We start from the raw sequence: 22,962 nt of genomic DNA, 5'->3' as shown, positions 1-22,962 counted from the left end.
CCCGCGAGCCCTTTAAATCTGGGTCACGGTGCGGGTCGTGGAGGCGGCCGAGGGCGGGCGGGCAGCTCCGGCTCGGGCGGCAGGAGCGTTAAGCCCCCGGTACCCTGTCCGGCCGTGGCCGCTCGCGGAGTCCCCGCGCGGCTCGCGGGCGGTAACGATGTCCCTGCAGGGGTTTGGAAGCGGGATCGCCGACAGCAGCAGCCGCCGGGATTGAACCTCGGGTTTCCCGAGAGCGCCGCCGCAACTGCCTCGCCCTCGCCCCGCCGCAGCAGCGGGGAGCGGCACCAGGTGAGCGTGCGTGTGCCGTGCGGCACTGCCCCGGCAGCGTCCTGCGGCCGCCGCAGCCTTCACAGCGCCGTCATCTCCGGGCTGGCGCAGGCGGGGCGATCGCGGCTCGCCCCGCCGGGGACAGCGCACGGCTTCCCGCTCCCGGTGCCGGGCCGGGAACGGGGCGCGCGATCGGGGCGGGGCCGCGGGGGGCGGGGCGGTGACCCAGGGGGCGGGGCGCGGCCGCCGCGCGCGCCGCACTTTGGCGCCAACTGCACGGGCCAGGGGCGGGTCCCGTGACGTAACGGCGGCGGGCGCGCGGTGCGGCTGCGGCCGTTGGCTGGAGCGGCCGCTGGCCCCGCCCCCACCCGGCCTGCGGCACCCGCGGCGGCGGCGGCGAGAGCTGCGGCGGGGGAGTCCGGTGAGTGCTTCGGCCCTGCCCTGCCGGAGTCGCCGCATGGCTCGGCTCGGCACGGCACGGCTCGACGTGGCCATGCCCACCCCCGGCTACGCCGGCCTCTCCACCCCGGACACAGCCGCTCCGGGCCGCCGGGGGTTGTGGGGGCCGCGACAGAGGTCTCGAGCATTTCCGCCGTGGCGGGAATTGGGGCGGGCGGGAGCCCCTTCCCGCCCGTGCAGGGAGGGCGAGGCTTGAGGAGTGAGCAAGGGCCGCTGCCTCTGAACTGCCTGGAGGCTGCTCAGCACTGCTCCGCTCCACCCCCACCCCCCGCTGCCCCTCATCCTGCCCCCTCCTAATGTCCCATTCTCCTTCTCCACGCCGCCTGCCTCTGCTCGTTACTGGTTTGACTGGCGATATCAGACAAGGGGAAGTTGCTCTTAAATGATCAGTAGAGAAGAAATCGAAATTATCGAATCAGATTGTTTTGACTGGTTAAGATGCTCTTTCAGGTAACCTGTTCATAGAATGCGGTGCTTCTTTTCATATCAGATTTTCTTTAGAGGAGCTATAAGATACAGCTAAATGTCTTCAGAATGCTTATTTGAAGAACAGATAATTTCATACTTGAAAGTGCATTTTGTTCTCTCGATGTAAGAGTTTTCTCATTCTGGTGTTGGATTTTATTGAAGAAGAAAGGCCACAGGCAGCTCAGGTGTAAATGTCTTATTTCCAGGTGCTTCTGGTTTATGTTGTTTTTATTCTGAAACTGCCAGTTAATCAGTTCTCTTTGCTCTGATGTTTTACTCGTAGATGGGGAAGCCATAGGGAGTTTGTATCATGGCAGCAGATGAGGATGGACTGGGACTGTTTGATATCCGCTACGGTGGTAAGATGCGTTGGATTACTTTCTGGATTGCAGGGAATTAATACAAGCAGATTTATGAAAATACATGGGTCCAAAAATAACTTTAAAAAGAAATTTAAAGTTGAGACAAATACTGGTAAGCTTCAACTGTAATTAAACGGCTGTGGCAGAGTATCGTTTTAAGCCTCATCCCTAGTAAGTTTGTATTTAAAACCATAACTGTGCACTTTGGATTTCTGGAATGTTTTGAGGGGGTGTCTGAATTGGTCTCTCCCCTGTGTTTCATGGGGTATAAGTTACCCTTTGCTGTACCTTAGTGAAGCTTGCACATGGACAGTTAGGGGAATTGCTCTTTTGTTTGCCGTTTGTAAGAGGCTATGTGTTATCATCTGGTGTAGTACCAGTAATAAAGGTCCTCCAACATTATTTCCAGCTCCGCAGTTGGTTGATTTGACACATATTTATGAGATTCCCAGCCTCAGAAGGACTGTGGATATTGACATGTTTCTTTATAGAAATAATGTTTGTTGCAGAACTGGAGAGGTTCACATAGAGGAGACAAGAGTCATAAGAGGCATTGGAAAAAGACATGAAGAGAGACTGAGGAGATTTAGATTAAAATACGTTTACAGAACCAGTTAGTGTGTGAGTAGATGGCAATACTAAAGCAAATTGTTTGAATTATGATACAGACTGCTACAGTACTTTCTTTTTAGCAAGAGATGTTTCTTTTAACAGTAGTGGTTTTATCTTATCAATTCTTTTGGTTTTTAGTTGTATAGCTTTTGTATTCAGTGTATTCTAGAAAACAATTTCAAATTTAGATCAAGTTTATTTAATTTATAATTTTAAAATTTATTTGTACCTAAAGCCATATAATTTGCTTTGTGCACAGTTCTTGTATTTAGGAACTGATATTACAAGATTGTCTTTGCTCCCTGGTGACTAAAGATCTTTACTCCACAGTAGCAATAGATTACTGGATAAAATTCCCTTGTCTTTTATTAGTCTGTGCTATTACTTTTACTATTCTCTACTGGTCTAGGATCACAGCTACACTTACTTTATGGGAAAGGTAGAGGTTGGAGTTTACTAAATTATTACTTTGGCCTTTTTTTTTATTACTTTTTTATTTTCATTGCTTTAGCTGAAGCTTCTCCCTTCAAGGAAGGTGACGACAGCTCAGTGGATATTTATGATGGCTTGGACAGCAGTTTGTCGGTTTCTGGTAGGTTGATTGTGTCTTGCTGTTTGGCTTGGAGCATTATAGAGACTCTGCTTCTTAGGCTGATTTCCAGTAAAACAAGTGGTTTTAGCTTTGAACTACTTGTTAAAATTCATGACATATGTTAGACTGTATTAATGGAGCAGAGAATTCTTAAATCTATTAGTTGAATGAATGAAAGATGTTTTTCCTGTGATACTGGCTATTTTAAGAGGCTTGGGCTTGATATAGGACATTTTACCTTGGAAAAAGCACCTTTATTTTGTGTTTTTGTAAGCTTTCGGACCAGATCAAAGAGACGCTGATCACCAAATCACCAGTGAGAGAGCCAAAACGTACTTCTTATATGATACAGTATGTTCAGGAGACCCTTTTAATCTTTTGTTATTTTCCAAATAATTTGACATGCTAATGTAAATTAATTTCCCTTCTTTGAAGGTAAGAAAGAAATGAACCCAGCCTGTTCTTTTTTAGGAGCCTTAGTGTACTGTTCGATGGAAGGCCATTTCTGATATTTAAGCAATTATTTCTCTACTGACCTTGCTGCTATAAGACTATTGAATTTTTATGGGAGGGCTATACCCTACAGACATAAAGCATCTATATATCTTCCTTGCTTTGCATTTTGCATTTCTTAAGTCAGTATTTCACATATGGAGATGTGTTGTTTAGTAAATGTAAAAGCCACAAGAAGGAATAAAAATGCAGTGAAAACAGTCTATATAGTCCAGCTCTGAAGGACATTGTTTTTTTCGAATTTGAAGAGAGGAGCGTTGAGATTTTTGCTCTGTACAGATAAGATGTTATTTGTATGTCCTCTTGCAGTGTGGTGTTAATACTTTTTGCATTATGGTATTGTCCAAAGGATTGGAGCACAGCTTGGATAGCTAACTTCATTTATTTCTCTGCAAATGAATCTGTATTTCAGAGGTGTCATAAGCCAGGTCTTGTCAGTTATGCATATTTGCTGAACAGAGCACACAGGCTGATTTGAGGAAAAAGCATTGTTATCTAAATAATGGGGGTGCTTGGATGTTGGGTTATTGGTTGGTTTGGGTTTTTTCATTTCACTTATGGACAGCTATCTCAAGAAATCTCAGTGTATGTTATTGCAACATAATATGTCACAAGCATGTAATAGTTCTTTATTTTGTGTGTTGTTACCTTGTGAGTACAAAAAGTAAAAACAAAATGCACAGGCAGCATAGAACAGCGTATACAATGCAGCGTGACTAGAAAAATACCTTTAATTTTCTTTATACAGACAATTTTGCTCCAAGTTCTACTCCATCTAGAATCAGCTTAAATTTATTTGATGAGATATTAATTGAAGAAGGGACTGCAAAGAAAGCATCCTACGATGAGGTATGTATTAATGTAGAAAAAAATCTGGTTTGGTTTTTTTTTGTTCCAAGTTTTCTTGTGTGAAACACAGAAAATGTTCTCAGCATACTCACATTGTTGTTAAATAGGCAAACTGTTTTTAAATAAGTAAAAACAAGAGTGTGCTAATAAACTCTTATGTCAACAAGTCCATTAGAATAAGTGAATCTGTCACTCTGTAACGTGGTCCGTTCTCACGTAGCATCCTTTGCATGCAGTTTATGTATCAGCTACATTATGGGAAAATGTATTGTAATTTTCTTCTAGTCAAGTATCTGTTCAGATGTCTGATACAAAGCTAGTCTTGACATTTCTCCCAGCAAATTTTACCAGAGTAAAGCAAGACAGGTCATGGATTTATCTTATGTTAAATTCTGTCCTTGAGACTGAGAATAGCCATTTGCTTCTAGCAAATTAACAGAACACTCACTTCTGGAGCACCACCTCTTCTGGCCTATAAGACACATTTAAACGGTGTAAAAGGGGCAGACATCCACAGATGTTAAAAGAAGCAGGAGCAAAACGTCCAGGAGTCTACTGAGTGATGTCACTTAGAAAGTTTGACAGCAGTTGACTGAATGGAAGTTGTCCATTCTTCTGTGAAAGCTGTGTCCCTATCTAATTTTAAAGAAGGGCTTATGCCAAATTTATTTTATTTAACTTTGTGATCCTAACAGGATCATGTCCTTTGCAGCCCAAGTTTGTTTGTAGTAACTTTTTGTTGTGTTTTTCCTCATCTATTTCGTGTTACATAAAATCTGAGAAGCAAGTCTCCATCTGTTTGGCTCTCAGAACTCCTGCTCCTTGATAATCATGTCATTAATTTCACAGTAATATGACTTCCTGTAATTCTTTATTACTGTTAGGCAAGCACACATAGATTTCCTCTTCTCTGAGTGTTTGTGGTGGTTTAAAGACCTGCATACCAATTGGAGCCTTTTGTTTTAATATGGCTTTAATATGTTACTTTTGGGTAAAAAACAGAGCTGTGTAATATGCAGTACTGTGTTAACTAACTATAAATGTAGAGATGTAAGTTTTCTCTATGATTAACATTTTCTGCACTTCTGTGCTGTGAATTATTCTTTCTTTGACAGTTGCAGGCTGAATATGAAAAATGTCAGCAGCAAATTAAAGAGTTGATGAAGAAATTTAAAGAAATACAGGCACAGGTACTGTAGTTCAAAGGGAAACATGGTCAAGATTTATGTAAAGAGAATTGAATATTGCTTTGAGAAGGCAATTTCATGCTTTCCAGACTTGATCCATGTGTGGTTGGTAGAGCATCCCTATAGGTGCTAGGAGCTTGATCTGCCTAGGATAGTTGCTGGGGTAGCCTACTGACAAAATCAGTAGGGACATTTGTTTGTTTCATGATGTTGGGTGCAGTGAGACTTTATTTGCTTAAAAGCTGTATTCCATCTTCTTAATTAGAAAATAAGCATGTCAAATGAATAGTTGTCAGAAAGGTATCTAGTATTCTTGTTTTTTTAATGCACTAGGGAGGGGGTTGCAAAGGTGCTTGAGCTGTCACTAGAACTGGAAGAGGATGTCTGTGTTGCTTTGGACATAGTGCCTTTTTGATAAATCTGAACTGCTCTTCAACTTGAGCTAGTGTTCCCATGCTGTGCCATTCTACAAAGATAGATTATTTGAGGCAATTCTGCAATGTGCTCTACTGTGTATTACAGATAAGTCCTAAAGGTTCTATGCTTTGCAATGGTATACAGCTGCTGCCCTGTGACACTTCTGTATTGTTTTCTGCAAAATTTGTCCACCTTGCTGAGCAGGCTTTGCTGAGGACAATTATCAAGAGAAAAGACTATCTTCTGGATTGACAGTTATGGTTCTAGAACATCATATCTAGAAATTTTAGAATGATAGAACACCCAGAGTTGATTTTGATACCTTGAAAGAAATACAATTACCTTCTTTCTCCGAAAGTGCTTAAAAGCTACATCTCTCATTTGACATAGTGACCAAGAAAGCAATAAATTGTGTAAGAGATTTTAAATAATGACCAGGAACACAAACATGAGCATAAATGTGAGTGATGTTAAAAAAAAAAAACAAACCACACAAACTTCTTTGGATCTCAATAATTCTGACTTCTCCAAAAGAGTTTGTAAACATCCTACTGTCAGTTTGCAAAGGGTGGGATATTTTTCTAGTGGTTGACTTGCAGTTTTTCTTTACATGTTTGGATACCCAAGCTAATTCTTGTTTTTTCTCTTCTTCTCTCTCTTGCTGTCTGTTTTGTATACATTTAAAATAGAATGTCATTCTACAGAATGAAAACCAAGCCCTTAAAAAGAATATTTCAGCCCTTATCAAAACAGCAAGAGTGGAAATTAACCGTAAGGATGAAGAAATCAGTCATCTCCATCAAAGGTACAAATAGACAGTGGAACTGAAAACATGTTTTTTGTCTGATCATGTTTATATACTTGTTAGAAATTTTTGTGTGTATTTAAAAAAAAAATGAAAAAAACCATTACTTAGTAAATAATTGTGTGGTTTAAAATTATTACAATCAGAGGAAATAGGTAAAGATCTTTTTTGCCTGATGAGGTCTTTGGTTTCTAATTAAGAACCATAAAGGAATCCAAAGGTTGACCATTTGCATGAATGTTTCAAAGCAGATACTATCTTACACAGTTCAGCTTCAAAACTGATCTGTTTTATGGCCTCAGACGTGAATTCCATGGAACTTTTCAGACAAGTGAAAGTAAATAGATTATATAATGTTTTTATGTCAAGATAGGAAATCCCTGTCTCCAGTGGTGGGGGATAGCAACTAGAGAATTCTTGGTTATTTCTGTGTACTACTGGTCTTACTGCAAGGACTTGAAAACAGTAAAGTATGGATGGGAGAGTAGCTGGGAGTATGGCTTCTGAGCCATGTGAATCCAGAGCAGGTGTCCAAGATTCAGGACCCCTAGCTTGTCACAAGATCACCTGCTTGTCACTTGTGTGGCATCAGCCACATCATTGGTTTGTTTGTATTTTAGTTTGACCATTTGATATTTTCTTGCACCGAAAGGTGTCTTAAAGAAGGTTCATTTGACACTACTGTGCTAAAGGCTATAAGGATATTAACTGGAATTTTTTTTCTAACTACTGAAAATTACCAGACACTATCTGATGGAGGTCAAGAGGTTTTAACTTGTGTAATTCTTTCAAGTGGTTGGCTTTGACACAATAGTTGTCATTTTCACACACTTGAGTGCAGTATTCTGAGTTTTAAATTAAATTGTTTGGAAAATGTTTAATTGTTTTGAATATTTAAACTCATTAAATACTTTACAAGTTACATTGCAGTATAATCTGATGGTGATTAAAATTTATGAACAAGGTATTTGATCTAAGTATTTTGGGAACATCCATCCTGGAAAATTGTGGGTAAAGGTGCACTTTGAGATCTTAGAAACATGCCATGCCTGCTGCATGGCTTATAATAAATTACCTTATCTTAAACAATGCACCTGTCTGTGAAGACTATTTCAAAGTTAATATCTCTGAGGGAATTGTTAGTGCTTATCTCAAAAAATCCCCAAAACCCAACTATTAAAAAAATCCCACAACACCAAATGAACACCACTTGGATACAATTACATTAATCAAACATGTATATAGATTTAATAGCCAGCTTAAAGCACAGCAAAAATTTATCAGTTTCAATGAAAAAGAAATATAAAAAGGGGTTTTGTGTTCCAACAGCTGCAGCATTGTTTGTGTTCAACCCTCAGCTCACATCACAATGTCACATTTTTGGAGTAGAGCCAGTTGTAAGCTGTTCATTTCAAATCTAAATTTACTGTATTGGCCCATAGGAAGTGTTCAGTTTTATAAATCAAAACCAACCCCATTTTGTATTGGAGAAAAATATGGAATTATTTTACACTTGCATTGAATCCTTATGAGTGGATGCTGAATCATCGTAGAATTTCAGGCCAAAACTAAATGTCTGTGTAGCAGCCACTTCATCTTTGACTCTAAAATGGAGCCAGACATTTCATGGTTTACTGCCGTCATTTGTTGGTGTGACTTTTACTTCTGTTTCCTTCTGTATGGATTAGATACTATCATTCTTTCTATGTAGTGGAGAGTGTATAAGAAGGATGACGTTGCCTTTAATCACGTTATTTTAATGAAATGTTTTGTTGAATATGGTAGAAAAGTGTCTGTTTCTTTTTTGGGTTTTGTTGTGGGGGGCTTTGGGTTTGTTTTCTTTAGTAGTGAGGTAACTGAGGCATTCATCAATAAGGAGTAGAAGTTTAGGCCATACAGGCTACATGTGCCCTTTTTAAATTGATTTTTTTTTAATTATTTTTAATATTATGACCTTTCAGCAGCAGCATGTAGCCTTGATAAGGCTTGATTATCTTAATTTACTTCTTGTTTTCTGTAGCTTGCAGCAACTTCCAAACATGGTAGTATATTTGCTTACTGGGTAGAGTAAGGACAGTCATATTATACCTATTCTTTTGGTTGCCAGTTTAACAAATAGTAAACAATTGAATTGCTGGGTTTTAAATTATTATTATTATTTTATATCACTAATGCTGTAAAGAACAACTTTTTTTTTTCCTGGAGGGAAGCTCTTTGTAATGCTGGACAATGAAATACTAATTAGAGTTACTGAAATGGTTAGTTAGGCCCAGTACAGCATTTTTCCACTAATCTTGCCTTTTCTTTAGATGAATTTCCTTTGGAAAATATGTATATAAATTATATTCTTTTGTTATGTGCTAGTGGAAATTATTAAATTTCCATTTTTTCCCCCATTATTTTTCAAATTGAAACTGAAAGTGTTAACAATTTTTAGAGATATGTGGATTCATTGCAGTTCAGCTTTAGTTACATATAAATAAATTAAAAAATAACATAAATAACTCTTTTTCTTTTTATAAACAGGCTAGCAGAATTTCCCAATCATCGAAGTATTTTCACCAGAACATACCTTCCAGGATCAACTAAACCAAACGATTCCAAATTCAGACTTTCTGATTTAGGTGACAATATAAAGATGGAACATAGAATGAAAAGTGACTGTTCAAAAGATACATACCACACTTACTCAGCTTATAATGCAGACACTGGGAATTCTGGCTCTGAAAAAAGTAACACTCCATATTTGCTGAGATACCCTCCTGAAGAGCTCTGCAATGATGATACTCACATGTGTCCACTGAGCTATGACCATGCTTCCAACAGGGATAACAGAAAGGAAAGAAAAGACATTAAAAGTAATGAACAGTGCAGTAGGGGAAATGTCGGCAAATACAAGAGAGAAGTACATCAGAGCACTGGAAATGATGGTGACAGTGAAGAGGGGAATTCAGATCCTCAACAGAAGCTGAAAACCCTTTCAGAGAAGGCTAGTAAAAATGAGTTGCAACAAAAAAGTCAGAGCATCAAACTCAAATGTAGTCCAAGTATAGAAAGAAGAGTAGAAAGGAGTGTTTCTTCCTGGGAGAAACAAACAGCTGGTAAAGACAGATTTCAAACAAGAGGTGAATTGTATGCTGATGAGAGATTACAAAATGCATTAAAAAAAGACATTAAAACACATGATAAAGGAGAAAAGCATGCTGGCCAAAAAAATAAACCAAATGAAAAGCTGCAAGGACATCCAAGGAGGTCTGGAAGGGGGAACAGTCCACACTCAAAGAATGAACATTCAAAGAGTCTTCATGAATCACGTAAATGTCGTCTGGAAGAGTCTAGAAAAGTAAAACATATCGACAGCAAGAGAGACAGGGGAACAGATGATCATACCTCTCGAGAAGGAAGAACTTCACCTTCTAGTTCCAACAGCAGAGAGCATAAATATGCACGCTTGAAGGAAAGCAGTAGTAGATATGAATGGGAAACAGCACATTCCAAATCAGAAAGACACAGAACTGAAGAAAAAAGGAAAAGAGAAAGAGAGGATCAGGATGAAAATAGGCATTTTAGAAATGAAAAAAAACTTGCAAAAAAATTTTCTCACCAGTCTGTAAAAGACTCCAAGAAAGGTACAAATGTTACAAAAAGTGAGAGAAACAAATTCTATAAGCTGGAAGAAACGTCCACAGTAGCAGATAGCTTAAAAGACCATAAAGTTCCCAAAACTAAAGATAACCACACTGTGACAAAAAACAAAGACTTAAAACTTAGCTTTATGGAAAAGCTAAATTTAACTCTTTCTCCTAATAAGAAACAATGTCTCTCTGCAACAGATGGACTTAAAACACCTTTTCGAAAGGCCGCTGACAAGAGAGGAACAGAGCTCACACTGCAAGCACAACTCTTGCATTCTGCCCACCCTGTAGACTGTGGTCCCACAGAGCAAACTCTGCACATTCTGGACAGTGAAGCTCAGAGCAACATGGAACCAACCCTGCCTGTTTCTGTCAGTTCTGAAAATGAAGCCTCGAAAGTCACAGCAGCAGATCCAGCACAGTCTGCAATGCTGCCAGCAGGGGCAACTGATGAACCGATTTCAGAAACCTTTCCAGAAGCAGAAGTGGGTCAGGTACGACCCCAAGTCTTGCCAGGAGCAGCAGAGGTGCTGGTTCCTGGTGTGGTGCAGGCTGACACGTCAGAAGCTGCAGAGGCTTGTGATCTGGTTGAATCAGAAGTCTCAGTAACAGCAGTGGCAGTGATGGGGCTGAACCACCCTGTATCTTTGCCCCTGGAGGTGACGGGGAGTGTGACAGAGTGTGAAAACTTGCCTGGGACAGGGGTGGGTGTGATGCAGGATGATAATGTACCAGCAGCAGAAGTCGCACAACCTGAACCTGCCAGTGAAAGTATGGGAGTCCTTCCAGAGTCAGCAGCAGGGAAGAAAGAGGAAGATGAAATATGGCTAGCTGCTGACATAGAAAGCTCTGCAGACCAATGTGGCTCTCAAAATGTTGTCTTAGATGAATCAGAAGCCAGAAGTTCTGGTGACCTGAAGTCCTCTGATGTTGCAGATGGTATCAGTGAAACAAAACTAGACTCTTTAATGCGAGTAATGAGGGATGATGGTAACTTGGCTGCAGAAAGTGTTAAGTATCCCACTGAGGAAAAGGATATCTGCAAAATTAGTATGAGTACATCCCAGTCACTGGACAGAACTATGATAACTGATAGGGATGAACCACTAGTTGATCAGAATGCTTGTGATCTAGAGCCAGACCTAGCTGATACCGGTACGGCAACAGCATCTTCTGTCAGTGGTGAGATGTGTCCTGTAACTAAAGAGAGGGAAACTAACCCAATTCCTGTTGATGATGACAGCTCAATACTGAGCATTGATCTCAATCACTTGAGGTATATTCCGAAGGCAATCAGCCCATTGAACAGTCCAGTGCGCCCTTTGGCTAAAGCAGTAAAGATGGAAAGTCCCTGTAAAGGCCTTGTGAAGACTTATAACAAAGGTATTTGTATGTGTATGTTCTAATTTCTTTTCTACATAAAGGCTTAGAAGATCTACTCATGGAAAGCAGAAATTACTTTTTTTAACTCCTTTCTCAAAAATATAAATTGTTTCTTCTTAAGCTGCATATGTTTCTGTGGTCCCTTTTTTTTGTAGTGGAACCACTTAATGTTGCAACCAAGTTCGTAGCCATTTGAATATTCATGCTGTAAAAATTGGAGCTAGTCAGTGCTGACAGATGACTGGTTGAAATAAGAGTTTTGTATTAACTTATTAAAAAATGCATATAGGTTTCTTAATTTTGCCTAGTTTTGAGTAGATCTCATTAGGGTTTTCTCTGAAATTATGGAGGCAAAAGTTACTTAGGATCATATTCTTTCAGATATTTGTTAGAAAACTGAAGAGAGTATTTGAGAGTAGCTTGGAAGTTTAAATTTCTTACTAGAAGAGGAATGGTAGGGTGGCATTGAAATCTGTTTTCTTATGTTTCAGACCGTAATCCTTTACAGGATTATTAAAACATTAATAGGTAACTTGTTCTCATTGTGTTTTCATTGTGAAACTGTTCAAAGAAAAGCCACCTATTGTATGTAAATGTTAGTCCATAATTATGTGACAGTTATAATTTAGCTTGTGCAGAGTTCAGAGAACTTGTTAAACTAAATGAAAAGAAATTCAAAACTGATGGAAACTGCTATATTTTTCTGTTTTCAATTGATGTATTTTTGAGATAATTCACATGTTTGGTGAAATGCTGAGGTCCTTTAAAGCTCAAAATTTGCTCAAAATAAAGCTCAATTTGCCCTCTAAAACTCAAAAAAATCCCTTAAACTAGCAGCTGCTGAAGCAAACCGTCCAAACTTGTTATAGCTCAAACTTCCTGCCAGTTTCAAACAAACAGGTCTGAACAGTCAGTTTACAGAAGAAAACTATCTGTTTAATAATTGTATTCTTTATGATGATTAGCAAACTGTTTTTCTTTTATAGATTTAATTCCTGAAAGTACGGTTGTCATCTGTCCCTCAAAGAATTTGTCAAAGGAGGTAAACAAAGAAAATCAAAAGCCTGTTAGCATGTCTGATGAACACTTAGAGGTGGAGTCTCAGCTAAGTATCTCTTCAGACGAAATAGAAGAAGGAGAAATTGTAAGTAGCGATGAAGATGAAGAAGAATCTAAACCAGAAAGAAGCTCTCAAAATACAGAAAAGTCAGGACCAAAAGCTTCTTCTGAGACACGAAATTTGACCAGCAGTCCACAGAATCAAAATAGCAAAACTGTGCGTTGCAATGAAGATAATGGAAAATTTGTTTCTGTGAAAGTAAGCACAAAGAAGAACAGAGAGAGGCATAAAAGTCAGACTTTCAAAGTCAGATCTTCAAGGGATATGAAGAAGACCAAAACTGTGAGCATTGCTTGTCTTGAAAAAATAGTTCATGTTATTGTTGAACCTTCAAATATACAAGAAATCATGCAGATGCTAAGAGCTGTACGAAAACAGATGAGGAAAAGTTACATGAAGTTCAAGGTACACTTCCCAGTTCAGCATTTTCACAGAATTATAGAATCTGGGATCATAAATTTTACAGCATTAATAAGATACTTGAACTTTTCCAAGATGTGTACGTTAGGCGATACATTAAAATTGAATATCTGTGATATTATAGAGTCCAAACTTAAAAAAGTTAAAAAGAATGCAATAGTGGACCGTCTTTTTGAACAGCAAGTATCAGACATGAAAAAACAGTTGTGGAAATTTGTAGATGAACAGCTTGATTACTTATTTGAAAAGATAAGGAGAATTATAATAAAGCTATGTGATGTGGGAAATGGGAGTGAGGAGGGTAAATTTGAAAGGGCAGGAAAGCAAAACCACAAGATTACTCTTAAAAATGATATGCAGAGATCAAGAAAAAAGTCCCTGAAAACCAGTTCTCAAAAGCCTGAGGAATATATCATTTCAAAGCAGATTGTGGATTATCAACAACTTAAGTGTCACCATGAGAAAAATAAAACAGGTGCGCCAAAAACTGCCTTTACAAAATGTCTTAACTCCATTGATAACACAAGGAATTCTCAAACAAAAGTGCACCTCTCTAAAGAGAATAATTTGCAAGGCACTCTTACTCCATTGAAGGCTGTAAAATATGAAAAGGAAGGATTCCAGCTATCTAGAGATGCTGACAAGTCTGATCTTAGTTATGAGCTTCTCACAGAACAACAAGCATCCAGTCTTACATTTAATCTTGTAAGTGATGCTCAAATGGGTGAAATTTTCAAAAGTTTATTACAAGGTTCTGATCTCTTGGAAAAAAATGGTGGCAATATCAACAGAAATGAGTGTGAATTCAGGACTCCAGAAAAACAGTTTTTAGGCAGTCATAAATGCAGAGGTAATGCTGCAGAATTGGGGCAGGAGATTGCTCCAAAGGAGTCATGTGTGGAATCTAAACCAGAACAGGATATTAACTGGACTGTTGTTTCACCTGTAAGAGCTCCCTCATTAGCATGCAGGACTCATATGCCTGTTGATCCAGATGTGCTGGATGAGAGCTGTATGTTTGAGGTTTCTACAAATGCAGCTTCATGCAAAGAAGATGAATGCAATTTACAGAAGAATAAATCATGTGTTTCTTCTATCCTCCTTGAAGATTTGGCTGTTTCTTTAACTATTCCATCACCTTTGAAATCAGATGCTCACCTCAGCTTCCTAAAACCTGAGAATAATTCTGGCTCAACTCCTGAGGGTGTTGTCAGTGCACATTACAGTGAAGATGCGCTTCTTGGAGAGGAGGATGCCACTGAACAAGACATTCATTTGGCCTTAGAATCGGATAACTCAAGCAGTAAATCAAGTTGTTCATCATCGTGGACAAGTCGGCCTGTTGCTCCCAGTTTTCAGTGTCGCCCCAGCCTTCCAATGCAAGCAGTAATCATGGAGAAATCCAACGATCATTTTATTGTAAAGATTAGGCGTGCAATGCCGTCTGCCTCACCCGCATCTGATCACATGGCTTCAGTGAAGGAGGTGCAGGCATCCTCAACAAAGATTGGAAAAGAAGAAATAAGAACTGGGGGAAAAGAAAAGGGCAGTCAGAGTGCCACAGCAGCCACTGTGAAAGAAACTGTCAAACCAGATGTGGTTGAGATGGATCAGTTGCATCACGTCTGGGCTGAACACGAACAAAATCGTGCCTTACCTCAGGTTCCGAAGGAGTCACATAATAGCATTGGAAAGGAAGAAACTACTGGGTTGCTTGGACCCTCAAACACAGAGAGCTGCGACACTGAAAGCCCAGATAAAAGCTCTGAGCAATCTGAGGCACACAAGTTGAAAGTATCCAAAAATATAAATGAAATGCATGTTAGATCTCAAGCTTCTTTTCCTGCTGAATGCAGCATGAAGTCATACATAACCTTAGCAGACAATATTGTCAGTGGAACTTCATGTCATGCGGTGGCATCCAGAGCAGATAATGGGACACAGGCAACTTCTACAGGAAACCCAGAAGTCAGTGATAAAAAGGAAGAGCTTAAAGAGTGCTTCAATGCATCTATAGACTTAACAGAAGAGCTTTCCAATGAGACTGTAGCAGGCAAATGTAATCTTGAAATAAAACCCACTTCAAAGACTGATGGAGGGTGCCAGATAAGTATAGATGATAAAACAAGTAAAAAGAGGAAAAAGGAGGCTGTCAAAGATAATTCCAACTCAAAAAGGCAACGAAAAGAAACTGACTCAACAGGTGAAGGGAGTAATGAAAGCGATATCAAGTCTGAAGAAATAAATTCACCACCCAAACAATGCTCCAATAACAAGAATGAGCTGCAGCAGAACAAAGACTCTTCTCCTTTGGTTTCATCTCCATCATCACCAAGCCTGTATGCCAAAAACATCATTAAAAAGAAGGGAGAGGTAGTAGTTTCCTGGACAAGGTAATTTCTGATTTGATCTGTTTGATTGGCTTCATTTTTTTTTTAAGCTAGATGATATACTGGAAAGAGGGAAGAGAAGGATATTTAGCCAATGACTGAAGTTATTTAGTAGCTCTACATCCTGCTGTGAATAGTGGAGTGGGAGCCTCCTATCTATGCAGGATGGCTCTGTGAGATTGATGTCCATCACTTACCCAGATCTCCCAAAGCAAGTGTCCTCTTTGCTTTGCTTTTTAAAGCTTACGTGGTGTAACAAATAACAAGACCTACTGTATTGCACTGTCTGTACTTTTTATTTCCCCTGCCCATATTTTTACTGTCCAAAAATTCCAGACAGGCTTGGTAGGGGATGGAGGTCTTTGATTTCCTCCACTGAGAAGGCATGAGAGCAGTTTTTTGTTTTGGGGTCTAGGCTGCTCAATCTGCAGTAATGTACCAGTCAACAATTCAACCCATATATTCCAATTAGCAGGATGTGGGTGACAATGACTGTATGTGTTGAAAATGCATGCAAAATTATTGTGGTGTATTCTTACTTTTAAGAAACTATAGTTGGCAGGTTTTGCTGTTCTTGCTACAACTTGATACAATCAGTGCTTTATAAAGGGCTTCTAAAATTTTCAGAGCAGACTTTTCTAAACTATAGTTCAGATATGAAGTAAGTTTCTAGGTAGCATTTTGAAAGAAAATTAACTCCTTTATGGAAAAAAAGTCAGCAAAAGCTAATATGATTTTTAACGTACAAACCAATGAGGTAGGAAGAGACTGTTACAGTTTTCCTCAGGAATATGACTAGGTTTTCAGTGTCACAGTTTTTGTCTATCTTAGAACAATACCTAAAAAAAACCAACTTTATTTAAATAAGTAGTCATTACATTTTTCCTTGAAATGGAAGAAATTAAATATAATTTATTGGAATATGACAGCTTTCAACCGAATATGACTGTGTCTATACATTTTGCCTAAATTCATTAATGAGACAAACAGCAAATCAGTGACACATATTAAAGAATTGACCTCCTGGTTCTTTATTCTCATGTGAACAGTAGATGTGCTCTGAGTATGTTTGTTACAGTAAGCCACTTACAGAAGTCAAACACCTCTCTGGTTAATCATTGAATGGCAGCGGGCCATAGGTGAAAGCTGCTGTTTAGCCTTGCAAACTGAGGCAAGTCCACCTGGAACCACTGACCCCTACTGAATTTATGAGTTCCTTTCAATTCCAGTTTAAGTGTCTGCTTTAGAATCTTAAAACTCTTTGACTTTGGCTTGGTGCTAACTCTATTATAATAATCCTGCCCTTCCTATTTGTGGAGCATAATCTCCACTACTACTTGTTTATACTAACTGTGTTTCTCTGTGCTGGTAGAGGAGAGGATGCTCTTCTGTAAATTCATTGCTGCTGTTTTAACTCGTGTTCTGTGGTTTGGAAATACTCAAAACTTTTTATATGCCTGTATTTATTATTTTATTTGTGTGCATGTACACAGCTATGTGTATTAATATTTTTAAAATGCATTTTTGCTATAGAAATGATGACCGAGAAATTTTACTGGAATGTCAGAGAAAAGGACCATCAAGCAAAACCTTTGTTTCTTTGGCCACTAGGCTGAACAAAAGCCCAAATCAGGTAGGAGATATTGTTCTTATATTTGATAACAACAATGGCCTTACGTTTACAATTGCAGTTGAACAAAAATCTCTGGAGATCTTCTGCAAATTTGGAGTTGTCTTTTCCTCATGTCTTCTGTTGGGGGGGTTCTTGGAAAAATAAGAATCTTAGATTCTCCCAGTTGTGACTTAAAAATATACGTTATAGGAATATTATGGTCCAGGGATTCTGTAGTACCTGTTTGATTGATACCACTCGTAAGCCAGGAACAACAGGATTGTTTATTGTTGGATCAGCTCTTAGATAAAGAAAGACAATTTGGAGAGGTTCAAAGCCTTTGCACACATTTAATAAATTAGAAAAGTATTAAAACTAGAGCTGAAAAAAAAACTATCAGAATTGTGCAGAAAGGACATTTTTTTAATGAAAATGCTTTTTTTCATGCACTTTTTAATTATGAAATTTCAAAAGACATAGACATCAAATTGATGTGGAATATTTTCAAAGGGGTTTACATATAGCTTTGTACATGTCTTGAATGGCTGTCTTAATCTGTATCCTGCAAATCTAAAAAGGGAGAAACCTCCATTTGACTAAGTTAGGAAATCCTGCATGCTTGGGATTTGGCTTTTAGGATGTTGTATTGTGTGGTTGCAGGGTCTTTGGGAGGTTTAGAAGGTGTTGGGGTGGCTGGTTGGATAAATCTGTGCATTTATACCACTCTTCCCAGTTAGCTCTTTGGTGGATAGTCCATGTGCAATATGCATGTAGCAATAAGAAATACTAACTTAGAGTTGAATGAGTTCTCTATGTGAGGTGTAGCTATGCTAAACAAAAAGATGCTTGACTCTCATCTACAGACCAGTTTTGTAAAATCCCTAGTAGGAACATTACTCCATAATGAGCTGAAAATGCCTGAAGCAACAGTTGTACAAGAGGGTAGAAGATAACCAATAAACTGGGCTTTTTGTGGAGTACAAAATAAGCTTTTGTCATTACATTTGAATCTTACACACGGTTATACCTGCAAAATTCTAGGCTCATTGACTTTGAGGCCTTCATTTTTTAACTCCTTCTTGTAGGGAAACCTGTGTTAAACCAGTAGTTAGGCTCCAGGTTAACCACAGAGAGCTAGAGCCATTTCAGGTGTCAAAGGTATAGGAAGACTTCCTAGATTGAGTTAATCTGTTAATAATGGTGCTCTTACAGTTTTCCTGCTAAAATTAATTGGAAGCAAATAAAATAGTGATGGTCTTAAAACACTTTATGCTGTCAGATGAATCTGTCTTGGGAGATATGGAAATCTGAGGCCTTAAAGGTATGTCTGTTTTTTGTCTCCATTAGGTTTCAGAAAGATTCAAGCAGTTAATGAAGCTGTTCAAGAAATCCAAGTGCAAGTAAAGTCACACCAAGTTGCTTCATGATTACAGGGTTTACTTGCTGTTACCTGCAATGATGGACCACAACCACTGCATTCATGCGATGGGATTACTGACAGATATCCAAGCCAGAATACTAAATTTGGTGAATCTGGTGCACTATTAATTATTTACTTGTCTGTGTTTCCTCCGAAGTTCTTTAACAGAGTAACACAGCGGGAACTTCACAAACAAAGCGACCAGGAAAGAATGGGCTCATACAAATGGAGCAGCATCATTTCAAGGGGGTGACATCTCCGGTTGGTTAAATGTGTTCTGTAAGCAGAGATAAGGGTGTGCAGTCAAGTCAAAGTGGTGGCTTTTGCTTCAATTGCCAAAGTACTGCACTGGTTGATGTCAAACTATGATCTTAAAAAGTTAGAGTGGTTTGGAATCAAATTGGTAGATAATCCTGAAAAATCACAGGTGTGTCATCCTGGTTACCTTGGAACATATTTTAAGAACTGAGGCCTTTTTCTTTTAAAATAAGGCAGGGCAGTGATAGCAATGATTCCAAAAGCTGCTTATCTAATAATTGAATTCTGATGCTCAGGAATAGGTGGATCTTGCTGCTTGTTCTTAACAAACATTTGTGACAATTGTTTACTTACTGGAGATTTAAATCTAACTAAATTTGTTGTCAGAATAGTCAGTTTGCAGAGTAGCATAAATATTATTTTACATGAACGCTATGCTGCGAAGCCCATTATGTTTTACTGCTCCAAATTACATCTGGGAGAGGTACTTAATTTAGGTCTTCAACATAATAAACATTCTGTTCTATTAAAAAAAAAAAATAAAAATTGAGAAGTGATTTTCTTTTAAAAATTAATTTAAAAACAGACCTTTACAGTTCTATAGAATGTGACTTTATACTTACTAACCAGAGCAAAACTTCCATAAAAACAAGCTGTTTCAAAAGCTTGTCAACTTGGCATGTTTTGACAGCAATTGTATCTATCTTTACAAATTGTTTAGCGCATTAGAAATTCATTATGTTCTATTTTAAAGTTTGTTATAACTGTTTCCAGTTTTACTAGAACATACCTAAAGTGTGTGTGTGTGTGTGTGTGTGTGTGTGTGTGTGTGTGTGTGTGTATACATATATATATACACACACACACATCTCATACGTATTGCTGTTTTATCCCAAATTTCTAAAAAGATTTTTTTTAATTCTCCCTGAGAAACATTCCTGGAAGTTTGCAAATGTTTTTGTTTTATAAATTCATTGATTTTTGAGGTTTTATTCTTTATTGAGGATCAGAATTGCTGTAGTCTTTATTCAGTCAGAGTGTCTGCTGAATTTAGTTAGACTTCATTTAAGAGCCCCACCTAAGTGCATTGCCTTTCAACTTGGATTGAATTGGCTCTTTTTCAGAGTCCAATGACCATTTCTTCAGTGTCAGCATGTTTTTTTTGCTCCCTCTGCCAACTAATGGGACAGACTTCTCTTTCTAATAAACTGTCATATAATTTGTCAGTGATGATGTCAGTAACCCCTTTGGAGTATTGTAAATGTGACCTGTGGAATGGATTGTTATGCTGCCAAACAGTGCATTGTCCTCATTTTAGGCAGTGCTCTGGAAATTGTTACAAGAATGACTTAAGTAGGTGATGATGTCAGTTCTGGCAGTCTTCCATCTTACTTGCTTCCTTCTAAAATGTTTGCTTTTGATGATCTAATCTCACCTTCCATGCTATGCTGGCAGTGCCTGGTGATTTCAGGGGGGATTGGTGTACCTACCCGTGCTTGTTCTTAACAAACATTTGTGACAGTTGTTTATTAATTGGAGATTTAAATCTAGCTGAAACTGTTTTCAGAGTAGTCAGTTTGCAGAGTACTGTTCATATTTGTGGAAAAGTCAGACTCTACTAAGAGTACTCTTTTAACCATATCCTTAGAGATCAACATGTGCACAGTACTGAAGGCAATGAGGGAAGTCACTTCACTTAAGTGCTTTCTCTCTGCCTCAAAAAAGCAGGCAGTATTTTATTACAAAGTTGTTTATTCCTTGTCTGTGTTTACTTACTTTCGTATCTGTATAGGTGATGGGGGACAGGGTTTGATTGTTTTGAGTCTGACTTGGATTCCTTTTTTGTAAAGTATGAAACTTGTTTAATGTTCTCTCTGTTGTAACTATGTGTACAGGTTCCTACATGGTCATGTAAAATATCTGATGTTTGTATATATATATAAATACATGTATAAAAATAGAGCTTTGTTTAGCCAAAGATGATTTTTTTAACTATATAAAACTACAGGTTTATTTTGTATAAACTAAATAGATTGCTTACTGTAAGGGAGATGCAAAAAATAAAACTGTAAAACTCACACACGTGTTCTTGTTGAACAAAGGTTGGCTTGGAGTGGTTTTCTACCATTGTTTGTAATTTATTTCTCCAACAAGAGTTTTGATACATATATGCAAATTGTACTGTATGTAAATCTGCAGTCTTCTTTGTGGAACCTCAGGTAAATGAAAATATTTTCTAAAATTGTTGGCTAATGGCTTGACAACTACACAGGCTGTGAAGCAGCATTAAACTTTACTTCTGTTAGTTTGTATAAATGAGTAGCTATGTTGATGTTCTGGCCAATAAACATGAAACTCCTCAGCTGCTGCTCTGGTGTAATTACTGCTCTCAATACTACTGCTGATTTCTTACCAGATGCGACTGGATCAGAAATTAAACAATTGTACAAACTGCATAAAACCTTTAACTACTTACAAATTAGGACCTACAACTTTAAGTTTTTTTCTAGAAATGTTCAGTTAATGTTGAGTGGAGTATTACAAAGGAAAATTTATCCAAGGCCTTTTATCCAAGGCCTTTCACTGGAAAAGTATAGCTGGCAGCCCTTTGAGAGTCTTACTCCAACTTGCTACTGAAGAATGGGTCTGCTCTTATCCAACACACATTACAGGATTCCATTAAAAAGCTCTTGAAGGATGCGAGTTTTCAAAACTTTTCCAGAGTGGAAATTCAGATAGCAGGGTTTATGAAGATGTGCATAATAGTGAAATGATAGAGCTCTGGGTATTGAAGTTGGAAGGATTCTCTCTAAGGCAAAGTCTGTTGGCAGCTAATGTTGTACATACAACAGTTGTCTTAATTAAGGGCACTTCTCTTAGGTGTCAATCCAGCAACCTGTAGCTATTTCTATTAAGGCTTTCCTCTAACTGTCTTCACTCTAAAATCAGCTGCAGAATAATCTTTAGTAATTTGTCTTTGTGAAGAGAGGCAGCAGTAATAAAGCCTGCCAAGAAACAGGTTTAAGGATTTCTTAGAAGAATCTATTAAATCGGGCAGGAGCTGTTTCAGGAGCAAAATTGGCTTTGATAGGAAAGATGAATAAAGTTTCAGTGGTGGCTGGCACAGCCTCTCCCATCAGAGTTTGAAAGTACTGTGCTGTGCCACCAAAAGTAAACCCATCTGAATCACAAGAGAGGATATGGGGAATTAAAATAGAGAAATACTGTAACAGAAAGGAAGTTGCACAGCTCTTGTTAAACTAAAGAGGCCGTGGTTTGAATTTGTGAACTGGGACATAGTTATCCATATTATTAAATTAATTATGTAATTTAATTAATTAAGTGGTCTTTGATAATTAGTCCTGTCCAAAATTGCAGCTATCCTTCCTGGTGTAGACTGCAGAAGGAGCAAGTTAGTACCTGTAGTAACAGTAATGTTCATCTGTAGTAAAATGGAAAAATGGGCAAGTTCAAGTGAGGTGACTTTTTTAATAGGCCAAGGTGTTTCTAGACAGGCTACACTGTACATAGAGTGGTTTAGGCTAAAGATAGTAAAATTCTGTAGTTTCATCCTGGCATTTTAGTATGCCTATACCTGAATTGCTTTGGCTGCATCCTGTTGTACAGCTCACTCTTCCACATCCATTGGCTTCAGTGAGACAGCAGAAAGCACATACGCTTTGAGGTAGTTTTGACCCTGTACTGTTAACTGTTGTGAATATCAGAATAGTAATGTATTAGTATAAGGAAATGCTACTGTGTTACAAGGTTACTATTGGTTCCCACGTATATCCTTTTCTGGTTTTCAAATGTGTGAATCCCTGACAAGAATATGAAAAGCTGCAATGCTATAAAAACTATTTGGACCTAATGTTTTAAGAACTTATTTTGTACTAGCCACCACTTATAATTTTGAATCATAGAATATCCTGAGTTGGAAAGGACCCACAAGGAATCCAACTCCTGGCCCAGCACAGGACAGCCCCAAGAATTCCATGATGTGGTGAGAGCGTTGTCCAAATGCTTATTGAACTCTGTCAGGCTTGGTGCTGTGACCACTTCCCTGGAGAGCCTGTTCCAATGCCCAACCACCTTCTGAGTGAAGAACATATTCCTAATATCCGGCATAAACCACCCCTGACACAGCTTCATGCCATTCCCTCAGGTCACCACACTGGTCACCACAGTGAAGA

General features: G+C 38.7%; 1 protein-coding gene across 2 annotated transcripts; it reads left to right on the top strand.

Moving 5' to 3' along the window:
• The first annotated feature begins 130 nt into the window (after positions 1 to 130).
• On the top strand, positions 131 to 21,131 carry CASP8AP2 (caspase 8 associated protein 2). 2 transcript variants are annotated; one of them, XM_027695285.1, is made up of 10 exons: positions 131 to 288; positions 1,478 to 1,553; positions 2,680 to 2,760; positions 4,022 to 4,122; positions 5,238 to 5,312; positions 6,416 to 6,531; positions 9,058 to 11,549; positions 12,536 to 15,482; positions 17,013 to 17,112; positions 18,439 to 21,131. In XM_027695285.1, exons 2-10 carry the CDS (start codon positions 1,505 to 1,507, stop codon positions 18,493 to 18,495), a joined length of 6,018 nt encoding a protein of 2,005 aa, XP_027551086.1. In that variant the 5' UTR covers positions 131 to 288; positions 1,478 to 1,504; the 3' UTR covers positions 18,496 to 21,131. The 2 variants fall into 2 exon arrangements, with proteins under 2 accessions (XP_027551086.1, XP_027551095.1); XM_027695294.1 differs by lacking the exon at positions 131 to 288 and adding an exon at positions 666 to 688.
• The last annotated feature ends 1,831 nt before the right edge of the window (positions 21,132 to 22,962 follow it).

This window comes from Neopelma chrysocephalum, unplaced genomic scaffold (genome assembly GCF_003984885.1).
Source record: "Neopelma chrysocephalum unplaced genomic scaffold, ASM398488v2 Primary Assembly neopelma1_23b, whole genome shotgun sequence".
Taxonomy (NCBI): domain Eukaryota; kingdom Metazoa; phylum Chordata; class Aves; order Passeriformes; family Pipridae; genus Neopelma; species Neopelma chrysocephalum.
Note: the sequence above shows the minus strand (reverse complement) of the source record. Positions and strands in the feature narration are given on the sequence as shown.

Coding starts and splice junctions, on each gene's coding strand:
- CASP8AP2 (XM_027695285.1), top strand. CDS start 1,505: ATGGCAGCAGATGAGGATGGACTGGGACTGTTTGATATCCGCTACGGT. Junction 2,761..4,021: donor CAGCAGTTTGTCGGTTTCTG/GTAGGTTGATTG, acceptor TTCTTTATACAG/ACAATTTTGCTCCAAGTTCT. Junction 17,113..18,438: donor TGAACAAAAGCCCAAATCAG/GTAGGAGATATT, acceptor TGTCTCCATTAG/GTTTCAGAAAGATTCAAGCA.